The sequence below is a fragment of the Meles meles genome, chromosome 15 (genome assembly GCF_922984935.1).
Source record: "Meles meles chromosome 15, mMelMel3.1 paternal haplotype, whole genome shotgun sequence".
Lineage (NCBI taxonomy): Eukaryota > Metazoa > Chordata > Mammalia > Carnivora > Mustelidae > Meles > Meles meles.
This window is the reverse complement of record NC_060080.1, coordinates 11,155,963-11,174,833: the sequence shown is the minus strand read 5'-3', so window position 1 is coordinate 11,174,833 and position 18,871 is coordinate 11,155,963. Positions and strand designations below refer to the sequence as shown.

Here is an 18,871-nt window from a genome sequence, read left to right as displayed (position 1 = left end):
GATGTGGGGTGACCAGAACTGTTGCAATTGCTTGTTAGAGTACCAGTTGGTGTAGCCATTTTAGAAAAATGTTTGGCATTATTTACCAAGTCTGGACAGATGTGTACTCTATGTGTAAGTATTCCTTATTTCCCAAAGTGCACATGTTCACCAAAAGATAATTATTAGCATGTTCAGGGTGGCACTGTTGGTATTAGCTCCAAACTGCAGAATATTCCAAATGTTCAGCAGAAAAAAGGATAAGTTCTATAGCACTGCACTAACAGTGAATTGGATAATTTTTGACTACTTGCAAGAATATGAATGAATTTATGTTGAGTGCTAGAGATCAGACCCCAAAGAGGACATAATTCCATTCATATAAAGTATAAAAATAGACAAAACTAATTTATGCTGCCAGAAGTGTGAATAGCATTTATCGTGGCCCTGGGAGTGGCTGAAAATGACCACAGTAGCAGCCTCTGGGATGGATGCTGGGATGGTGGTCTGTTACTAAGTGCTGATGTGTTATGGTTTATCAAACTGAACACATTTTTTAAATATATCTTATCCTTGAAAGGTCGCCAAGCCTGGATTAAAGACAGGAAGGGAGAATGTTTACTGGCAGTATTGTCTTTGTATCATGGAACTATGAATAAGTACTATCTTTTTTTCTCCTAATCTTTGGAATTTTTCAGGCCTTCTTTAATGAGATTTTAGTTTTATAAGACAGAAGAGTAAATGACCTTAAATGTGTGCCTGTGTGTGTGTGTGTGTGTGTGTGTGTGTGTGTGTGTATAATATGTCAGAACCCTATGAAGAACAAATGGACCACACATTTTGATAGCCAGACCTGGTCAAGAAGAGACACCCCTAGGCCAGTTGCCTGTGGGCAGCGTATTCCGCTTACTGGATCTACAGTTTACTTTCCCATCATAGAGTGTCCTCTTACCTAGTCTGCAGTGTTACTGTAAAACTGAGGAATGACCCTAGGAAGCCCCTTCCTGGTACCTGACACACAGTATGCATTTAGTAAATGATAGCCGTTATGTTTCTTAGATATTGTAACCGGGACTTCTGTTAGACATTGCTCTTGGGAGAAAAGGTGTCTACATCTTTCTTAGTCCCCTTTGTGGACCTGGTCCTCTGTTCATTCTTCCTCAGTAACTTGTGTTGCTCCTTTTACCCCCACCACACCCCGCATCTAACCTTGCTCAGCGGACCATGAACATTTGCTTATGTTCCCGACTTTTCTTCTGTTCCTGTCTTCTTTCTCTCAGCTCTTCACTAAGACCCACCTGGTGACCATGGACTTTATTTCTTAGAAAGTTGGATTTCTCTGCTTATCTGATTTACCTCAGGCCCTTTTCCCTTTGAGAAGGATTAGAAATAAAAACACTGACACTTAATGTATTCATTCAGGTAGGCAAATACCCCATGGTGACCTCACATGTTCGTGGCATTATGATCTTAATTCAGTCCCTGATGCGTTGAAACTTGGACTAACACACCAGCCTCCTAACTGGATTCTTGTGCCGGTTGTAATAGTTTTAAAACACAAATCTGATTATGCGACTTCCTTTGTTGCGAGTCCTTCAGTGGCTTCCCACCTCTCAGGGCAACAGCGGAGGTGCTCTGGGCTGCTCAGCGGGGCTCTTGCCCCAGTCCCCTGTCCTTCCTTCCATCCTGGTGTTCTGCCCCTTGCCCTTGTGTGTCAGCGTCCGCACCTTCTCTGACTCACTCAGGATTCCTCCTGTTGGCCGTGTTGTTTCATTTCATGCTCTTGTGTTTGCATAAGCCTGCCCGAAACGATCTCTGCCATTCCTCCTTTGGAGGCCCTGTCTTCTTTCCTGCTGGAATACTACCTTCTCGGTGCAGTCTTCTGTGATCGTGCCTCCAGGCAGGGGAGGAGTAGCCTCTCTTCGTGTTCCCATAGTGCTTCACGTGCACCTCTGCTGGAGAAGGCGATATTCCCCTGCAGTGACCGGTCTGCCTCTCTGCCTCCCTCCCTCGTTTCAGAGCAACTTGAGAGCACAGACTGTGTCTTACTTGTTCTTATCACCTCAGTGCCTGGTATCGAGCATGATACTGAATTAAGAGTCACTCAGCAACTGCTGAGTAAGTGAATGAATTCTCATTTGTTTCTGGGTTTTTAAGTAATTCAAAAATATAGCCAATAAATTGAGATGCTTACTATATATTTTATACATATTCATATATATGTGTGTATATACACACACGCACATACACAGACAGAGCTGTATCTATGTATCTATATCTTATAAAAAGAGAGAATGTATACTTCAGATTCCTTCTGAGCTTTATTTCTGGCCAAGAACTATTTTTGGCAGTGTTATTCACAGAGGGACGTATGGAGCTGTTTCCATTCTGTGCACAGTTATTAGGGGGAGAACTCAGAAGCTGAGGGAAGCCGAGTATACATGATCTCCAGACCCTTCGGTAGCCCAGAGAGGAGAGCTCAGGCTGGACGTGGTGGGTCACGTGCACAATGACCAGTGAGCTGGTTGTCCAGCGGAAGCAGGCCCCCCTCCATAAACACAGGATGGGAACTGGGGTAACGTTGCTGCTGTGTACCATCAGAAGCACGTTGGCTGGGGTTGTAGCCTTCTTAGAGAAAAGGGGCCTCTGGAGTGCAGGAGCTGGTATCAGCTTGTTTTTCTCTGTTGACTTAAGTCCGACTTGATGAACCAGCTGTCTGTGGTACCAGAGCGGAGAATAAATCAGCCTCCACTGCTCTCTCCTCACACAGTGAAGAAATTAAGGAAGGAAAAGAATTGTAGTAATGCTACCATGAGAACTCTTTGTGTTTTTTGGTGTTCCCTTCCAGTTTTGATGCCCAGGATACAGGTGAAGCACTTCGTGCAGTCCTGGCCCATGGCGGGCTGTTGTCATTATTACACGTGGAGGGAGAATTCTGTTTTTTCCTACGTAGAACTTCCTACCCTGTCCTTTGAGAAGCATTGGATAATGAGCCAAACCCCAGTCAGCTGTTTTTGGCATGGTTGCCCTTATCAATATACGAGCAACTTAAAGTGATTCTTTCCTTATTAACATCCATATTTTTTATGTTGTTTTCATAATCAAATTATAATGATTGCATTGGGCGGGTAGTTTATACTTTTTCCAATGGCCAAAAAGCCCATAGAAATCATGATTTTTTAAAACTTTTTTTTTCATTGAGGTATATTTGACATAAAACGTGTTAGCTTAAGATATACAGCTTATCAAGTTGATACTTTTTTTTTTTTTTTTTTAAAGAAGGCTCCACATCCCTTGGGGAGCCTCCGGGGCTTGAACTCATGACCTTGATATCAAGAGTGGGACACTCAACTGCCTGAGCCACCCAGAGGCCCCTGATTTGATATATTTATATTGCAATATGGTTGCCATTGTAGCTTAGGTAACACCATTATTATGTCACATAATTATCATTTCTTCTGTTGAGATACATTTTTTTGGTGTGTGTTAAAAGCAGAGTTTAGAAAATCTTAGGAGAAACAAATGACACATTATAAGCATTGGTTAGTATAGCTTAAATCCATTTCCTTTTGCAAGTAAGAGTATAACTCGCAATAGTTTCCTAGAAGTTAAATATCCTAACATGATGATATTTGTTTTCTTTTTTTAAAAATTAATTTATTTTTTTCAGCGTAACAGTATTCATTGTTTTTGCACAACATCCATCGCTCCATGCAATATGTGCCCTCCCTATTACCCACCACCTGGTTCCCCCAACCTCCCACCCCCGACCCTTCAAAACCCTCAGGTTGTTTTTCAGAGTCCATAGTTGATACTTGTTTTCTATTGCTGCTGTAACATATTACTACAAATTTAGCCACTTAAACAATGCAAATTGATTATCTTTTAATTCCCATGGGATAAAAATCTGGCAGGTGTGGATGGGTCTCTCCTTAGTCACGGATGGACAAAATCATGGTGCCAACAGGGCTGTGCTCTTTTCGGGAGCCTCTAAAGGAGGATCTATTTCCATGCTCATTCGTGATATTGACAAAGTTCAATTTCTTTTGGTTATAGGACTGAGGTCCCTGTTGCCTTGAGGCTGTTCTCAGCTTCTAGATGCCACTCACATCTCCTGGCTTGTGGCTCCTTCCTCCATCTTCAAAGCTGGCAGTGATGGGTTGAGTCCTCTCATGCCCCAGGTTTCTCTTACCTCTGCCCCATGGCATGTCCCAGACACCCTCTCTCCCTAGCTGGGAAAGGTTCTCTACTTAAAGTCTTGTGTGACTAAGTTAGTCCCACTTCAGTAATTTAGATAATCTCTTCACCTCAAGGTGTGTGTCCTTAATCATATCTGCAAAGTCCCTTTGCCGTGGAATGCGGTGTATTCCCAGGTTCCAGGAATTAGGACGTGGACATCTTCGGGGGCCCATCATTCTACTTACCATATAAGGGAGCTGTCATTTGGGTCTACAACAGTTCATTTGTATCCTGAGTATTTGTGATGTGTGATGTCCTGGCAATTACTGAGTGGTTACGTGATTCACGTTTTTTATAACATAATAAAATATAATGAATAAGTGATATGATGTGGACCTAAGTAGCCAAACTAATCCCTCCTGTCAGTATCAGGAAGGCTGTTGAAATGGAGGGACTCGGCCTTAACTTTGCTTTCATTTCAACAGGAATGTTAAGAAAAAATAAGTGGAAGTAGATAAACACTAAACCGAGAACTTTGTTTTTGTAGAGTAAGCAGTGTTTTTCTTTGATCAAAAGCAGATGTGGGGGTGCCTGGGTGGCTCAGTGGGTTAAGCCTCTGCCTTCAGCCCAGGTCATGATCCCGGGATCCTGGGATCGAGTCCTGCATCGGGCTCTCTGCTCAGCAGGGGGCCTGCTTCCCCTCTCTCTCTGCTCTGCCTCTCTGTCTGCTTGTGATCTCTCTCTCTGTCAAATAAATAAATAAAATATAAAAAAAAAAAAGCAGATGTGGTTGTTGTCATTTCTGTTTAAAATAATGTTAATGTATTAGCATTTTTCTCCACATGGAATCTCTCAGATGAGTAAATGGAGAGTCAGAATTTTAGCTGATTGCTTCAAGATTGGCAGGAGGTTTCATGTTATAAACCTTTTAAACACTATTAATCATCCACTTGTTTAGATGAAAAACAAAACATTCCTTTTTTTTTTTTTAAGATTTTATTTATTTATTTGACACAGAGAGAGATTACAAGTAGGCAGAGAGGCAGGCAGAGAGAGAGGGAAGCTCCTCCCCACTGAGCAGAGAGCCTGATGCAGGGCTCGATCCCCGGACCCTGAGACCATGACCTGAGCTGAAGATAGAGGCTTAACCCCCTGAGCCACTCAGGTGCCCGAAAATCAAACCATTCCAACATTAGTAGGTGGGTCCTCCACACCCTCTACCTTTGCAGAGGGGTCACTGTAGCACTGTTCGAATGAATAATTTATTTCATAATTAAATAGTAAATATTTTCAAATGTCTAAGAAATTAACCTGAGTTTCTCATTGGTGGGATATTAGATTGGTAAAAAAGAGCCTATTTGCTTCATAAATGTTCCTGAAGGGGATTATTGGACTAATACACAATGATGGTTTTTCCTTTCCCAAATTTCTTTTGTGAATGATCCAAGGAGGTACGATATGCCAGTAATGCTTTGTTTCACGTTTTTTTTTGTTGCTGGCAAAGATGGAGTTTTAAATTTCTCTTCACGTCTGAGAAGTACAAGTCGTCTCATTATCACTCTCTGTTCTGCTAACAATGTGCGTTTTTTGCTTTTTAACCATTTTTGCCATTTTCCATTTTAACCAGGGCGAGGCCGGTGTTCCTGGCAGCAACTCTGACCTCTTCCACTGGAGCGCAGCGGCCACCATGAAGGTCCTGTCCAGCACCACGACCACCACCAAGGCCGTGCTGCAGGCGGTCAGTGACCAGCAGTGGTGGAAGAAGTCCTTGACTTACCTTCGAGCGCTTCATGTAAGCAAGGCCTCTGTCTTTTTAAAATCCATCCTGGGCTTCTGTCAACGCATTGGTACCGCTTCTCAGTTGTTTTCCTGTTGTAAACAGGTTTCTCTTCTCTGGGTTATTGAATAATCTCTTAAAAAATCGAGGCCTCCCATCAGATAGGGGAAGAGTCACTTATTTTATAGAATGGAACCTACTCCCGTAGGGTGCTTGCGAAAGACACTGATAGAGATTGAGGTGGGGTTGGGTTTGATGTCAGAATGAAAACTTAGTGGGATGAAAAGGAAAATGATTTCATTGGTGCTTACTTGATTTTGCTGTATTTCTACGGGCCAGTAGTAGAGGAAATGCCCCAGAGGAGGGCATGGGGGCTAAGGTTACTGGGGCTGCTGGAACGATAATACCACTTACTGTGGGGCTTAAACAATTTCTTCCTCACGGTTCTAAGGGCTGGAAGACCAAGAGGAACGCTCTGGCAGATTTAGCGCCTGGTAGGGTCAGCTTGCTGTGTTCTCACATGGTGGAGGGGTGAGGGAGCTCTTGGCAGTCTCTTATATAAGGGCACTAGTCCCATTCCTGAGGGCTCCAACCTCATGAGCCTATCACCTCCCAAAGGCCCCAACTCTTATTTTTTTTTAAAAAAAGTATTTACTTTTAATTGAAATGTAGTCAACGCGGAATGTTGTTAGTTTCAAGTGCACAATGTAGTGATTTGACAACTGTATCCATTATGTTGTACTCATGACGGTGTAGGTACCATCTGTCATGACATAACAATGTTACAGTACCTGTGACTATGTTCCCCGGACTTACTCATCCCTAGCTGGAAGCCTGGACCTTCCATTCCCCTTCACTCATTTTGCTCATCCCCTACCCTTTTCCCTCTGGCAATCATCAGTTCTCTTGTTTATGCATCTGTTTATGCTTTTTTGTTTGTTTGCTCATTTGTTTTTTAGATTCTACGTATAAGTGAAATTGTATGATGTTTGTCTTTGACTTACTTCATTTAGTATAACACCCTGTAAATCCATCCATGTCGTCGCAGATGACAGGATCTCATTCTTTTTATGGCAGAGTAATATTCCACTCTGTATATACACCCAAAGGTCCCACCTCTTAATACCATCATGTTTTGGGCGCTTAGAATGCCAGCATGTGAATTTTAGGAGATGACGCAAACATTCAGTTTTTAGTAGGTTTTTTGGGTTAAGAGAACAGTGTAACCAGATTCTTTCACTCATTCTGGAAGCAGAGGTCAGGACAGCAGTAGAACGAGTGTACTTTCTGTCACCAGTGAACCTTTTGCTCCCGGGCTGTCTTCCCTGCGCTCTCACACTGCAGTCCTTGGTCTTACTGGAAGGCTTAGAGGAAAAAGAAACATGCTTGTTTGTAAATTCACCCCAGACACTCACTGGGTGTATCATTCATTCCACTCACACTCCAAATATTCCTCAGGAGTTTCCTTTGTGCTAGTGATTGGGAGCAAAGTTGGGAAACCCTTCACGTGCAGAGCCTATATTTCAGTAGGGGAGACGAAGAAGCCCAGCAATAAAATATTTGTGCAATACTGTCATGGTAGGTGGCAGTGAGGGCTGTGAGGATAACTTCAGGGTCAGGGGAGTTGACTGGGTGAGTGATGGTCTGATTTAGATCGGAAGGTCGGTATCTCAGGAGATACCTGGGCAGAAACCTGGCTGAGCCAAGTAGAACAAGTACAGAGCCCTTCTTTTTTTTTTTTTTTTTTTAAAGATTTTATTTATTCATTTGACAGAGAGAGAGATCACAAGTAGAGAGGTAGGCAGAGAGGGAGAGAAGCAGGCTCCCTGCGGAGCAGAGAGCCCGATGCGGGGCTCGATCCCAGGACCCTGAGATCATGACCTGAGCTGAAGGCAGCGGCTTAATCCACTGAGCCACCCAGGTGCCCCCAGAGCCCTTCTTGAAGGAAGGTGCTTGACATCTTTGTAGAGCAGAAAGGAGGCTTGCATAGTATGAACAGGGAGAACAGCAGGAAGATGATAGGAGATGAGATCAAGGAAGTGGCAAACAGGCCAATGTCTAAAGCCTTGTAGACCGGTGAGGACCACAGATTTTGTTCTGAGTAGATGGAAAGCTGCCGGAGACGGTAGGCGATGCGGTTGTGTGATCCAGCGTCACTTTCCCTAAGATCATCGAAGTGCCGTGTGGAGAGCTGTGGTGTGAGTCAGAGCAGGGGCAAAGAGGTCCCTGGTCTGTTGTTCAGTGAGGGGTGGGGGGTGTGGACCAGGGCAGCCGTGAAGGAAGTGGGAGATGTATCTTGCGGACCTGCGGATGGTCTGGATGTGGGAAACGCAGGGAAGAGGGGAAACAAGAGTGACATAGCCAAGATGTCGTTCCCACAGACTGAGGTGGTGTACGCTTGACTTGGGGGCAGGTCCGCACATCTCTTCTCATTGTGTGTATCACATTGGGTATGATTGTGGTAACTGTGGTTACTTTTAAATGACTTGCGTCTTGGACTTTTTGAGTGTATGTGCCTCAGATGAAGTGTGTGACCCCGTGCCTGATACCAGATCGTTTTTGTAAAGTGTCAGTTGTCGTTCTTGTCATCATTTCCAGCAGTGCCTTCGTGACTTCCCGAGGCTGTGGTTGGCATCCAGTGAGAACTCCTAGCCCTAACCCTAACCCTAACCCCCACCCTAACCCTAACTCAGAGGAATGGGTGACTGTGTTTAACTTGGCCGTTCCAGTGAGGAGCTTTATAACTGAGGAAGGTCGACCTGAAGACAGTTAACTACTAGGGATCCGAATGCGCTTGCCAGTGAGGACGGCCGCTGACAGGTCTTGAAGGGAGTTGTAGGACAGCAGGCGATGAGGCAAGGGGCACACTTCCATCTTGCCTCCAGCGGGTGGGGGCTGGGGTTTCAGCGGGTGAGGTCCCAGCTGGGCCTGGAAGCAGGGTGGCATCTGCCGAGGCAGTCAGCTTGCTTAGCCCCTTGGAGTGGAAGAAAGGCTTAGAAGTTGGTAGGACACGTGCAGTAGATCGTGGTTGAAGAAGTGTCCCTTAATGTTGATTGACGTTGAAGAACTTTAAATGCTATTCTACATAGTTCAGACTTGCTACCGTGGCCTGCTGGTCTCATTCAGAGCTGCTGACGGCATGTGGAGCACGGGCGCGATACGCACGGAATGACGTTTTGGGCGGGTTACTCTGACTGTAGATTAGAAAACTTGCCGTGTGTTTAACGCTGATTGCTTCTCTGTTTTTGATGCATTGATGTCAGAGTGACCAGGGAAATCACTGCAGGCTGAGGTTGAAGTGCTGCGTTTAGACGGTGGGTGCTGTTCTTACCGCTCCACTGGGCGGCCGTGTCACGCTGACACACTCTCCGTGGATCCCACCGCGGACGTGGCTCCGTCTCTCCCCACATAAACCTGCCTTCACCCCTCCCATCTGCCCCCAGCGCTCTTTCCTTTTATCCACTGTTCTTGTCTTTGTTCTGTTTAGGGGCAGGAATTCGGGGGTGCTTATCAGATGGGAACCATAGCCAATGAAGATCTAGAAAAACAAGGCTGTCATCCTTTTTATGAATCTGTCCTCTCCGATCCCTTTGTCACAGAGGTAAGGACAGTGCGCCTAAGAACACAGAGCCAACTCTCATGCTGTTTTGGGCATTTTAGTATACACAAAAATTAAAATGTTCCTGAAAATGTACTTTTTTAGCTTTGTTCTTACTCATGTTGTTCATTGGTTTTATGTGACTTTTTTTTTTTAAATGTGTATATTTTTAAAAGATTATTTACTTATTTTAGAGAGAGGGAGCAAGTTGGGGGAGGGGGAGAGGGAGAGAGAGAAGCTCAAGCAGACTTCCTGCTGCGTGCAGAGCTGAATACTGGGCCTGATCTCGTAACCTGGGTATCATGACCTGAGCTGAAATCAGGAGTCGGATGCTCAACTGACTGAGCCATCTAGGCGACCTGGTTTTATGTGACTTGTATATGTTATAACATATTATGAGATTAAAATCTGTTTCAAGCTTTACATAAAATGATACGTTTTAGTGAGAAGTTATCATTTGAATCATCAAAAGACATAAAATCCTATGACTCTCTTCTAAAAATATCTTCAAAAAAAGCGTCACCTACTAAAAGGTATAACTGCTTCTGTCTAGTCTACAGTGACCTATGACCCCCACCAGCATGTTCCAGTGGAAAGCTTTGCAGAGGTATTGCTAAGAACTGGAAAACTGGCTGAGACTAAAACTGAAGGGGAGGAGGTATTTCCAACAACAGAAGGTATGGAAGAAGGTTCTAGTTCCCTGAAAATGTGTAACTCCTATTAGGGAAACCATAAATGAAAAACGAGTGAATGGGAGTGGGGAAAAATAATAATAAAATTTTCTAATTGTGAATAGTTTAACTTGACACCAACATGCATTTATTTAAAACATTTATTTGAGAACCTTCTGTTTTCTGGATACTTACTAATATTGAGGATTTAAAAGGATAAGTATGATATAATTGAAGTGCTTCTTATAGGTCTTTCTCATTTTGTGTGTTAATTAAGGACCCTTATGTATTTGCTTCACAGAATGTAGATGTATATTTCATCTTAAGAAGTTTCTGCATGCCTTCGTATCTTTCTGTGTAGAATATTTTGGAAAGAATTAAATGTATGTAAGTTCACCAAAGATAACCTTTCCATTTGTATCTTTATTTCTCATTAGTCTCCCTCCTTAAGGCTCTAGGATAGTTTCCTTGACTATTTTTTTCAGTTTCCCACTCTCTCTGCTCTGCCATCTTTAGTGAATACCTCATGATAAAAAGGCTGCTGGAGCTCCAGCTATCTCTCTATATCCCAGGCATCAATAAGGAGAAAAGAGGAAGGAGGGCAAAGCAGTCTCCTTGATAGCCCTATACACACCTTCCTCTTAGGTATTTCTGGCTGTCTCTCGCTGCCAGTAAACTTGGGTGATGTGGTCTTAACTGAGCACATTGCTGCGTGGAATAAAATGGGGGGGAAATGTATATGGGGAATAGAACTGCTGTTTTCATGGAAAACCAGATCCTGTCACTCATTTTTGGATAATCCTTCTTTCAATCAGTATTTATATGTAGTTGGAAAGAGGGGAAGCAAATACCATTGTTCTGTCCCCTATGGAGGCCTCTTGAATACCAGAGGTTTTTACTGAGTATACCATGTCCCTTCAATTCTGAGATGCCTGCTTTTTACCTTTGTTTCTGAAATCAGGGTATCTCGCAGTTGATGAGGACATTTTTTTTTTCTTACCCAAAAAGCTATTATTACATTCACGGCACACCTTACAAATAATGCTGAATATACGTGAGGAGTAGAGTTGCACTGCTGTTTACCCTTTTAATCATTCTTTATTACTTCTTGCTTTTCTTGCTTTAATTATCTTTTAAGCATTTTTTCAAATCCATAGACATTTGTAGCCAACATTTACTTTGTTTACAGTAAGAGAAGCTCTAGTATCGAATGCTGTTAGTACAGTATGTTACCTAGTAACAGACCACCGGATACTTACCATTAGTCGTATTTTAGAGATAAAGAACCATGTCTCAGAGACGTGAAACCATTGTGGTTTTTGTTGTTGCTGTTTGAGTTACAAAGCCAGTGGTTGGTTGAACATCCAGATCCAGCTCTGTCTGAGCACTGCGGTGGGGAGTCCTGCCCACGTTTCAGCCGTCTCTGCAAGGCCCTGTGCTAGACCCTGAATCAAAAAAGGGAGTAACAGGGACAAACAAAAACATGCCCGTGGTGTTATTTAGTCTGGTGTAGTTCTTTTGGTATATTCCATTCCAAACTTGCCAACCTGTTGACAATAGCATTTTTGCAAAGTGGAGTTTGTGCTGAGGAGATAAAATTGTCCCGAAGAGTTAAAAATACCTCACAGTGGAATTATGGTTTACTTCCCTTTCGTTTGACCACACGTGACATTTCCATACTCACAGGGAAGTTCTGCAGGTAGCAGAGAAATAGGCGGTGTCCTCTGTTTCACCCATGTGTTCCTCAAACGTGCTTCTGGCTAAGTGATCTTTAATTATTTGCTTATGGGTCAAAGTCGGATTCTTGAGAGGGTTTGCAGGCATAGACGCTAAGGCCTTACGAAAAGAGTGCGTCGGGTGTGGAAGGGCGTCACCCACTGATTGGCATCACAACGACTGAAATCTAGCCAGGAAGTTCGGAAATATTGATTCACACAGTTTTTGGTTTTGTTTTTGTTTTTTTAAAGATTTTATTTATTTATTTGACAGAGAGAGAGATCACAAGTAGGCAGACAGGCAGGCAGAGGGAGAAGGAGAAGAAGGCTCCCCGCTGAGCAGAGAGCCCAATGCAGGGCTCGATCCCAGGACCCTGAGATCATGACCTGAGCCGAAGGCAGAGGCTTTAACCCACTGAGCCACCCAGGCGCCCCAACACACAGTTTTTCTGTTAGTTAGCCTGCAGCATACAGATGTGTGAGTGTGAGCCCCTCTCACGCAAAGGCCTGCTTTGCAAAAAGGCAAGATAAAGGCATCAGATTATAAAGGTCCAAGAGAAGGAAGCCTTCTCCGCGCAGACCCTCTCAAATTGCTTATGAAGGCTTCTGCTATTTTCCAGAGCTGTTCGCCTAGAGAGAGTGAAAGGCCCTTGTGAGGCACAGATTTCTGGGTTGTTAGGCCTCCCCTTCTCACAGGGTCTTTAGGTACTTGGCCATCTCTCTACAGTTGGTAACTCGGTGATGAGGCACCCGAGGGATCGTGAAACATGGAGCCAATAGGTGTTTTCCAGGAACTCTTGGAGTAGGGGAAGCATACGAGAGGAGGAACCAGGGCATCCCCGTCCAGTTCCTTTTCTCACCACGTGTTCAGTATTCACGGAAGGAATGGTCCTTCAGTGTCCCCGTACTTGGAATGTGAAGTTAAGGAAGACACGGTCCGGTCTTGAGAGGGCTTACTGTTGAGTGAGGAGACAGACTAATTTGTGTACGATTAGGGCTGTAACGGCCCCACAGGAGGCGCTGCGACTACAGACGTGTGACAGCAGAGTGGAAAGGGGGTTTGAAGAGGCTTCCGGGAGCTGGTGGTCCTCAACCTGGGAGTTGAAGGATGAACAGGGCACTGCAGATGAAAAGAGCAGGGTGGCCGGGAATTGAGAGAGAGGTGGGTTGGGAGAGGGACAAGGGGCGTATTGTGGAAGAGGAGATAAAATTCACAGAAGCAAAGATGGGAAACATCACAGTTTTCCCGGGATTCGAAGGTCATTCTGATACCTGGAAAGGAGAGTAAATGTGGGCCACCAGGGAAGAAACAAGGCAACATGAGGCTGGGAAGCGAGGTAAGGCCTCATGTGCTAGGTTGAACGTTTTAAATGAACCCTCCACGGAAAGCTGTAGGGGTTTCCAGCAGAAGAGTATTATTGAGTTTTTCTTTACCTCATTATCTGTAAAATGGGCACAGTAGCTTGTAGGTTCTGTCCCTGGACTGTTGCTCACCAGTGGTGACGATGGGCCCTTGTGGGCACCGTTTTGTAGACGGGTCCCCAGACTGCATTAGCGTTCTCGGAGTCCTCGCTCGTGGTAGCCGATCCAGTTATCATTCCTCTGGTTTCCAAGGCCGGCGGCTATCATTCTCCATCCTTGTTTCACACTAGAACCCCTCAGGAAATTTTTAAGAAGTACTGAAGCCTGGGATCCGGTATGGACCCTGTATTTCAGAACCTCTGAAGTGCGGCCCATGAGTTTCAGAGTTCTGAAAGCAGTTCGGTTGTTAAGCTGTGGTTCAGATGCTTTGGAACTTACGCTTAACATTTCCAGCATCTCCCCACCTCCCAACCCCCTCATCATGTCTTTTCTTCGAACTGACACACTTGCTTCCTGAGCCTCTCCCCCGACTGTCTGGAAAAAGCCATCTGTGCCTTTGATGTCTGGGTCTGGGCTCTCCCACTTGAGGGCAGACCCCGAGTGTTCTGTCTATTTCTAACATGTTTCTAGGGCTGCTCGGGTTTTCTGAGGGGTGGGTGCAGTGTCCCTCCTCGGCTGACGGAGAGTGGGCGTGGTGCGCGCATCACAGTCACCGGGGCCGAAGTCCCTGGGAGGCTGTGCGCTGGGTGAAGCTGGATGCGAGGCCCAGGGGCGTGTGTGCTCTTCTTGGTGTGTCTGTGAGATTTTATGGGACTGCAGGTGTTTCCTTTCCGTCCTGGTGTTTCTTCACAGTATCTTTTCTGACCCTCAGATTTTAATACTCCACCAAGAGAAAGAATCCAACTCGATTAAAGCATCAAAAATTTTTTTCCGATTTTGTTGAATTTAGTGGGAAAAGCTTTCAGAACCCTTGTGTATATTAAAAATGGAATTTTTGTTTAAATTGTAGAAGTGATTTTAGTAATTTTCCTTTAATTTACATTTGGGGTTAAAATTTATGATGCATGTTCGTAAATACTGTCATATTAGGTATCTCTTGATAGCACTAATATATCTGAAATAGATATCTTTGGCTACTTTATAATATCAATATTTGTCAGGAACTCAGCAGAATTAAAGAGTGATACAGGTTAAATGACCCAAATTAAAAATTGTAAAAATATGACTTCTGACTTTGGTTCACAAGTAGGTCATGATACAAATTAAACTTCCAACATGATGTGACTTTTCAGAATTTTTTAATAAAGTTGATGAAAAGGTTTTTATGGAGACTGGCTGAAGAAAATTGATCATTATTTATTTAGCTAAATGAATGATTTAATGGCTAATGATTTCCAAATCAATAATGTGGGCAGCTTTCCTACGTGAATTTAGTTCTGGAATTAAATTTACCATAGAGTGCTTTCCAGAGGCGGTGAGTTTGCACAGAATTAGTGCTCGGAGGCTTGGGCATAGATTTCATCTGATTTTGGCTGTATACCTTGTTTAGAAAATGCATTATATTCAAGATTTTAGAACTAGCTTTGCAAATTAAATTCATACACACTGATAAGTGAATGCAGGGTAGGCTTTTTTTTCCCCCCATATACCTTTATGTTAATTTAAAATCACTGTGACTCCCATCTGTGGCAAGTGTGACATATGGTGAATCCCAGTGGGACCCTGTGAGATCAGTCTACTTCACGTTCTCCCTGAGAGTTTTGTCAGCTGTTGACTCAGTGGCTTGCAGATTCAAAGACTGAGAAACTTCCTATGTGTGGGGTTTGATTTCCACTTTTTTTTTTTTTAAGATTTTATTTATTTATTTGACAGAGAGAGAGATCACAAGTAGGCAGAGGGGCAGGCAGAGAGAGAGAGGAGGAAGCAGCCTCCTTGCAGAGCAGAGAGCCCGATGCGGGGCTCGATCCCAGGACCCTGAGATCATGACCTGAGCCGAAGGCAGCGGCTTAATCCACTGAGCCACCCAGATGCCCCTTGATTTCCACTTTGTAAGAATCCTTAAGTCTCTGTGCTGCCTAGAAGGTTTTGGTGCCCGGGGACATGATCTCATGTAACTCTGATTATCTGCCAGAGGCCCTGTCTCCACATCCACCACGCTGGGAATCAGGGCTTCAACAAATAAATTTTGGGGGAGCACAGACATTTAGTTCATAACACCGTCTGGACAGATGAATCACCTCTCCTGGCTTTGGTGATTTACATTAGCTTTCCGAGCCGTGTAAAAGCAACGAGGTAATACTACCTCCTTTGTGGGTTTTTTTTTTTTTAATTTTTAAATTTTTTAAATTTCTTTTCAGTGTACCAGAATTCATTGTTTATGCACCACTACCCAGTGCTCCATGCAATTTGTGCTCTCCATAATACCCACCACCAGGCTTACCCACCTTCCCACCGCCCCCGCCCCGCCCCTTCAAAACCTTCAGATTGTTTTTCAGAGTCCATAGTCTCTCATGGTTCATCTTGCCTTCCAATTTCCCTCAACTCCCTTCTCCTTTCCATCTCCCCATGTCCTCCGTGTTATTCCTTATGCTCCACAAATAAGTGAAACCATATGATACTTGGCTCTCTCTGCTTGACTTATTTCACTTAGCATAATCTCTTCCAGTCCTGTCCATTTTGATACAAAAGTTGGGTATTCATCCTTTCTGATGGAGGCATAATACTCCATTGTGTATATGGACCACATCTTCTCATTCACCTGTTGAAGGGCATCTTGGTTCTTTCCACAGTTTGGCGACCATGGCCATTGCTGCTGTGAACATTGGGGTACAGATGCCCTTCTTTTTCACTACATCTGTGTCTTTGGGGTAAATACCCAGTAGTGCAATTGCAGGGCCATAGGTTTTTGTGACCTTTAGAGCTAATTCTTGCAAAACATTTTTCTCCTATCTGGCTTGCTAGAGCAGATATTTTTAAAATGATAGGTATTTTTGCTTTATAATAATTATTGTTGTTGCCTAAAGCAATGGCAGGAGCCCAGTGCAGAGTTTCCACTTAAGTCATTTGAGTGTCAGGCTAATTTGGCTGGTGTATAGAATATGGAAATATCAGTTAAAACCATAAATTAATGTTGGTTCATATTTACAGAGACCTTAAATACCAAACAATTTAATTTGTATTATGAAATGGGAAACCATTGAAGAGGGGAGTGTGTTTGTGTGTGTGTGTGTGCATGTGTGTGTTTTAAGTTGAGACATTACACTAGTGCTTGATTACAATTAACAGAAAAGTAGTATGAAAGTGCTGTTTTAGAATGGATTGGGAGGAGGCAAATGAAGGCATCAAGTAAGATTGGAAGGTTGTTAAAGAGTCCAGTTTTTAAACTAGAGTGTGTGGTTCTGAAAATATAAAGTGTGAGAAAGAGTTTTTTGGAAACGAATCAGCTTGCTTGGACGGCTGATGGTTGGGAGCTGAGAAGAGGGTAAAGTCCAAGATGATTCTGGGATTTTCTGTTTTGCTAGTGGGGAGAACAGTGCACCGTCGTCAGAAATCTGAATGGTACTGGGTAAAGAATTAGTAATGTGGGGGAATGTTTGAGTCCCAACAAGCACTTGGTAATGTAGGTCTTACGAAGTGGCCCGTGGGTCAGGACTCTGGAGATAAAGGTTGGGGAAATATACTGAGGTATTGGCTGAGTTCTGCTGGGAAGATCTTGTGAAGTAGGATTGGCAGAGAGTCGTGAAATCATCTAATAACCGAATTCCCACATTCAGCGGTTGAGGAGGGGAGGGTCTCGTGACACAGACACGGAAGAGGGTCATTTGAGGATTGCTACTGGGGAACCCTGGGACCCTGAAGCCAAGGAAGAACCCCGTGACAGTGCCTCATACTTTGGTGAGCCCTGAGTGAACGTGGAAAGGAGAGGACTGTCGAGTTTGTTAGAATGGCGAGCTCTCGAGGGAACATTTTCTCCCCCCGAGAATGGTCTGATTTACTTACGTGTTGAAAAGGACTTTCTCTGATTCTAAATCCCCTTTGTTGATTGAGGAAAACAGCTACCTTCCTCCACAGAGAGGTTGTGAGGAATAACTAGTGGAAATAAGTGTCGAGTGCTCCCTGCGAAGAAGCTGAGTAAGGACAAGGGTGGTCCCAGAGGTGCGGCAGCTGATCGGGAGTGACTGTGAGAGTCTGCTGTTGTCCTCCCGGTGCAATTAGTCTACACACCTAAATGCAGCAGCTAGTCGTTGATAGCTATGATTTCTGTAAAATGGAAGTAATCACCCCTGTTACCGCCATGGCAGTTCCTAATGGAAGAACCGATTATCTCTCATTTTGGGGGGGGGGGGGAGTCAAAAGTGTCCTAAACGAAGAAAGGAGGAAAATTATTTGTTTCCGCAAGTCTGTAGTTCATATGGGTGGGGGAAGGAGCTTTCTAGGTGCTTTCTATATGCTAAAGAGATGAGCTGCACTTGCTTCATTGAATCCTAGTTTACATGTGAGGAAAATTAAGGCTCTGATCTAAAATCCAAAACGCTTTGAAAACCAAAAGGACTTTTTGTAACTTGCTTGGCTTCAAAACCTGAACTAAGCTGACACGAGGTTATTTAAGTCTTTGCTTTATCTCGTTTAGTATGAGCATTCGAATGTTTTACAGCAGAAATATTAATGTCTTTGATCATTGGGTGCTTCCAGACCGGCTGAAGGTATCATATAATATGTGGTATACTTACAGTATAACTTCCTGAAAGTCCAAAACATTCTGAATTCTGGGACACAAAATCATGCAGGAAATGGTGGGTCTCTGTTTTGATCCCAAAACTTTCTGAGGATGGTTTTCTTCTCGCCATATCATTCTGGCTCATTAGTTTATAGATGTTGTTTAAGTTGTTCTAAAATGTACCTGGAATTTTGGGTTTATTTAGGTATGGCCAGACATCCAGAAGTAGAAATGTTTGTCATGAAGGGAGAAGTTTATATTCACAGACTAGAAACAGGAGGCAGGGCAGGCCCCAGGGCCCCGGGGAAAGCACTTGGGTCAGCCCAGGTCACAGGCAGAGGGTTGAGGGGAAAGCAGGGACAAAAACCTTTATTCTGTTTTCCATAGATAAGCTTGAGAAAGCCTAAAATAGATGGTGTGAATAATTTTGTTAAGACTCCAGGCTAGAGAGCTGTCTCAATTTGTCCAGTACCTAGCCCTGGGCTGATTAGGGCAGAAAAGTGTAAAAGAATATAAAAGCCAGTGAGAAAAGGTGGTTCAGAGTATTGGCTCTGAATTGGTTGCTTTGCATATCAAAGGTGTGCTCTCAGCAACTTGTTTGCAAAGGGCAGTCCTTACAGGTTTATGAAGACCCCCCAAAATGTCAAAGCATTATATTAAATACATAAATAAATAAACACACTTTAATTATGAAATAAAATCTATGTGGATTTTATTCGCTCAGAGCAAACATTTGTTGCTTGGTACAAGTAACGATGATTCTTTCGACTAACATCTGACGGTGATTTTTGTCATACTTTGAGATCTTGAAAATTAGCTATTTTATCTTTCCTGCTGCATTAAGCTTTGTATGCAATTATATATGTTCAAGAA

The 18,871-nt window shown here is 43.6% G+C and overlaps 1 protein-coding gene across 2 annotated transcripts in view; it reads left to right on the top strand.

Annotated features, from left to right (window-relative positions):
* NBAS (NBAS subunit of NRZ tethering complex) overlaps window positions 1-18,871 on the top strand; it is a 339,756-nt gene that overhangs the window by 196,219 nt on the left and 124,666 nt on the right. For both annotated transcript variants that reach the window (XM_045979111.1, XM_045979112.1), the window contains 3 exons: window positions 5,786-5,950; window positions 9,423-9,536; window positions 10,087-10,210. In XM_045979111.1, coding sequence (XP_045835067.1) covers window positions 5,786-5,950; window positions 9,423-9,536; window positions 10,087-10,210 — 403 coding nt within the window. The remainder of the gene's footprint in view (window positions 1-5,785; window positions 5,951-9,422; window positions 9,537-10,086; window positions 10,211-18,871) is intronic.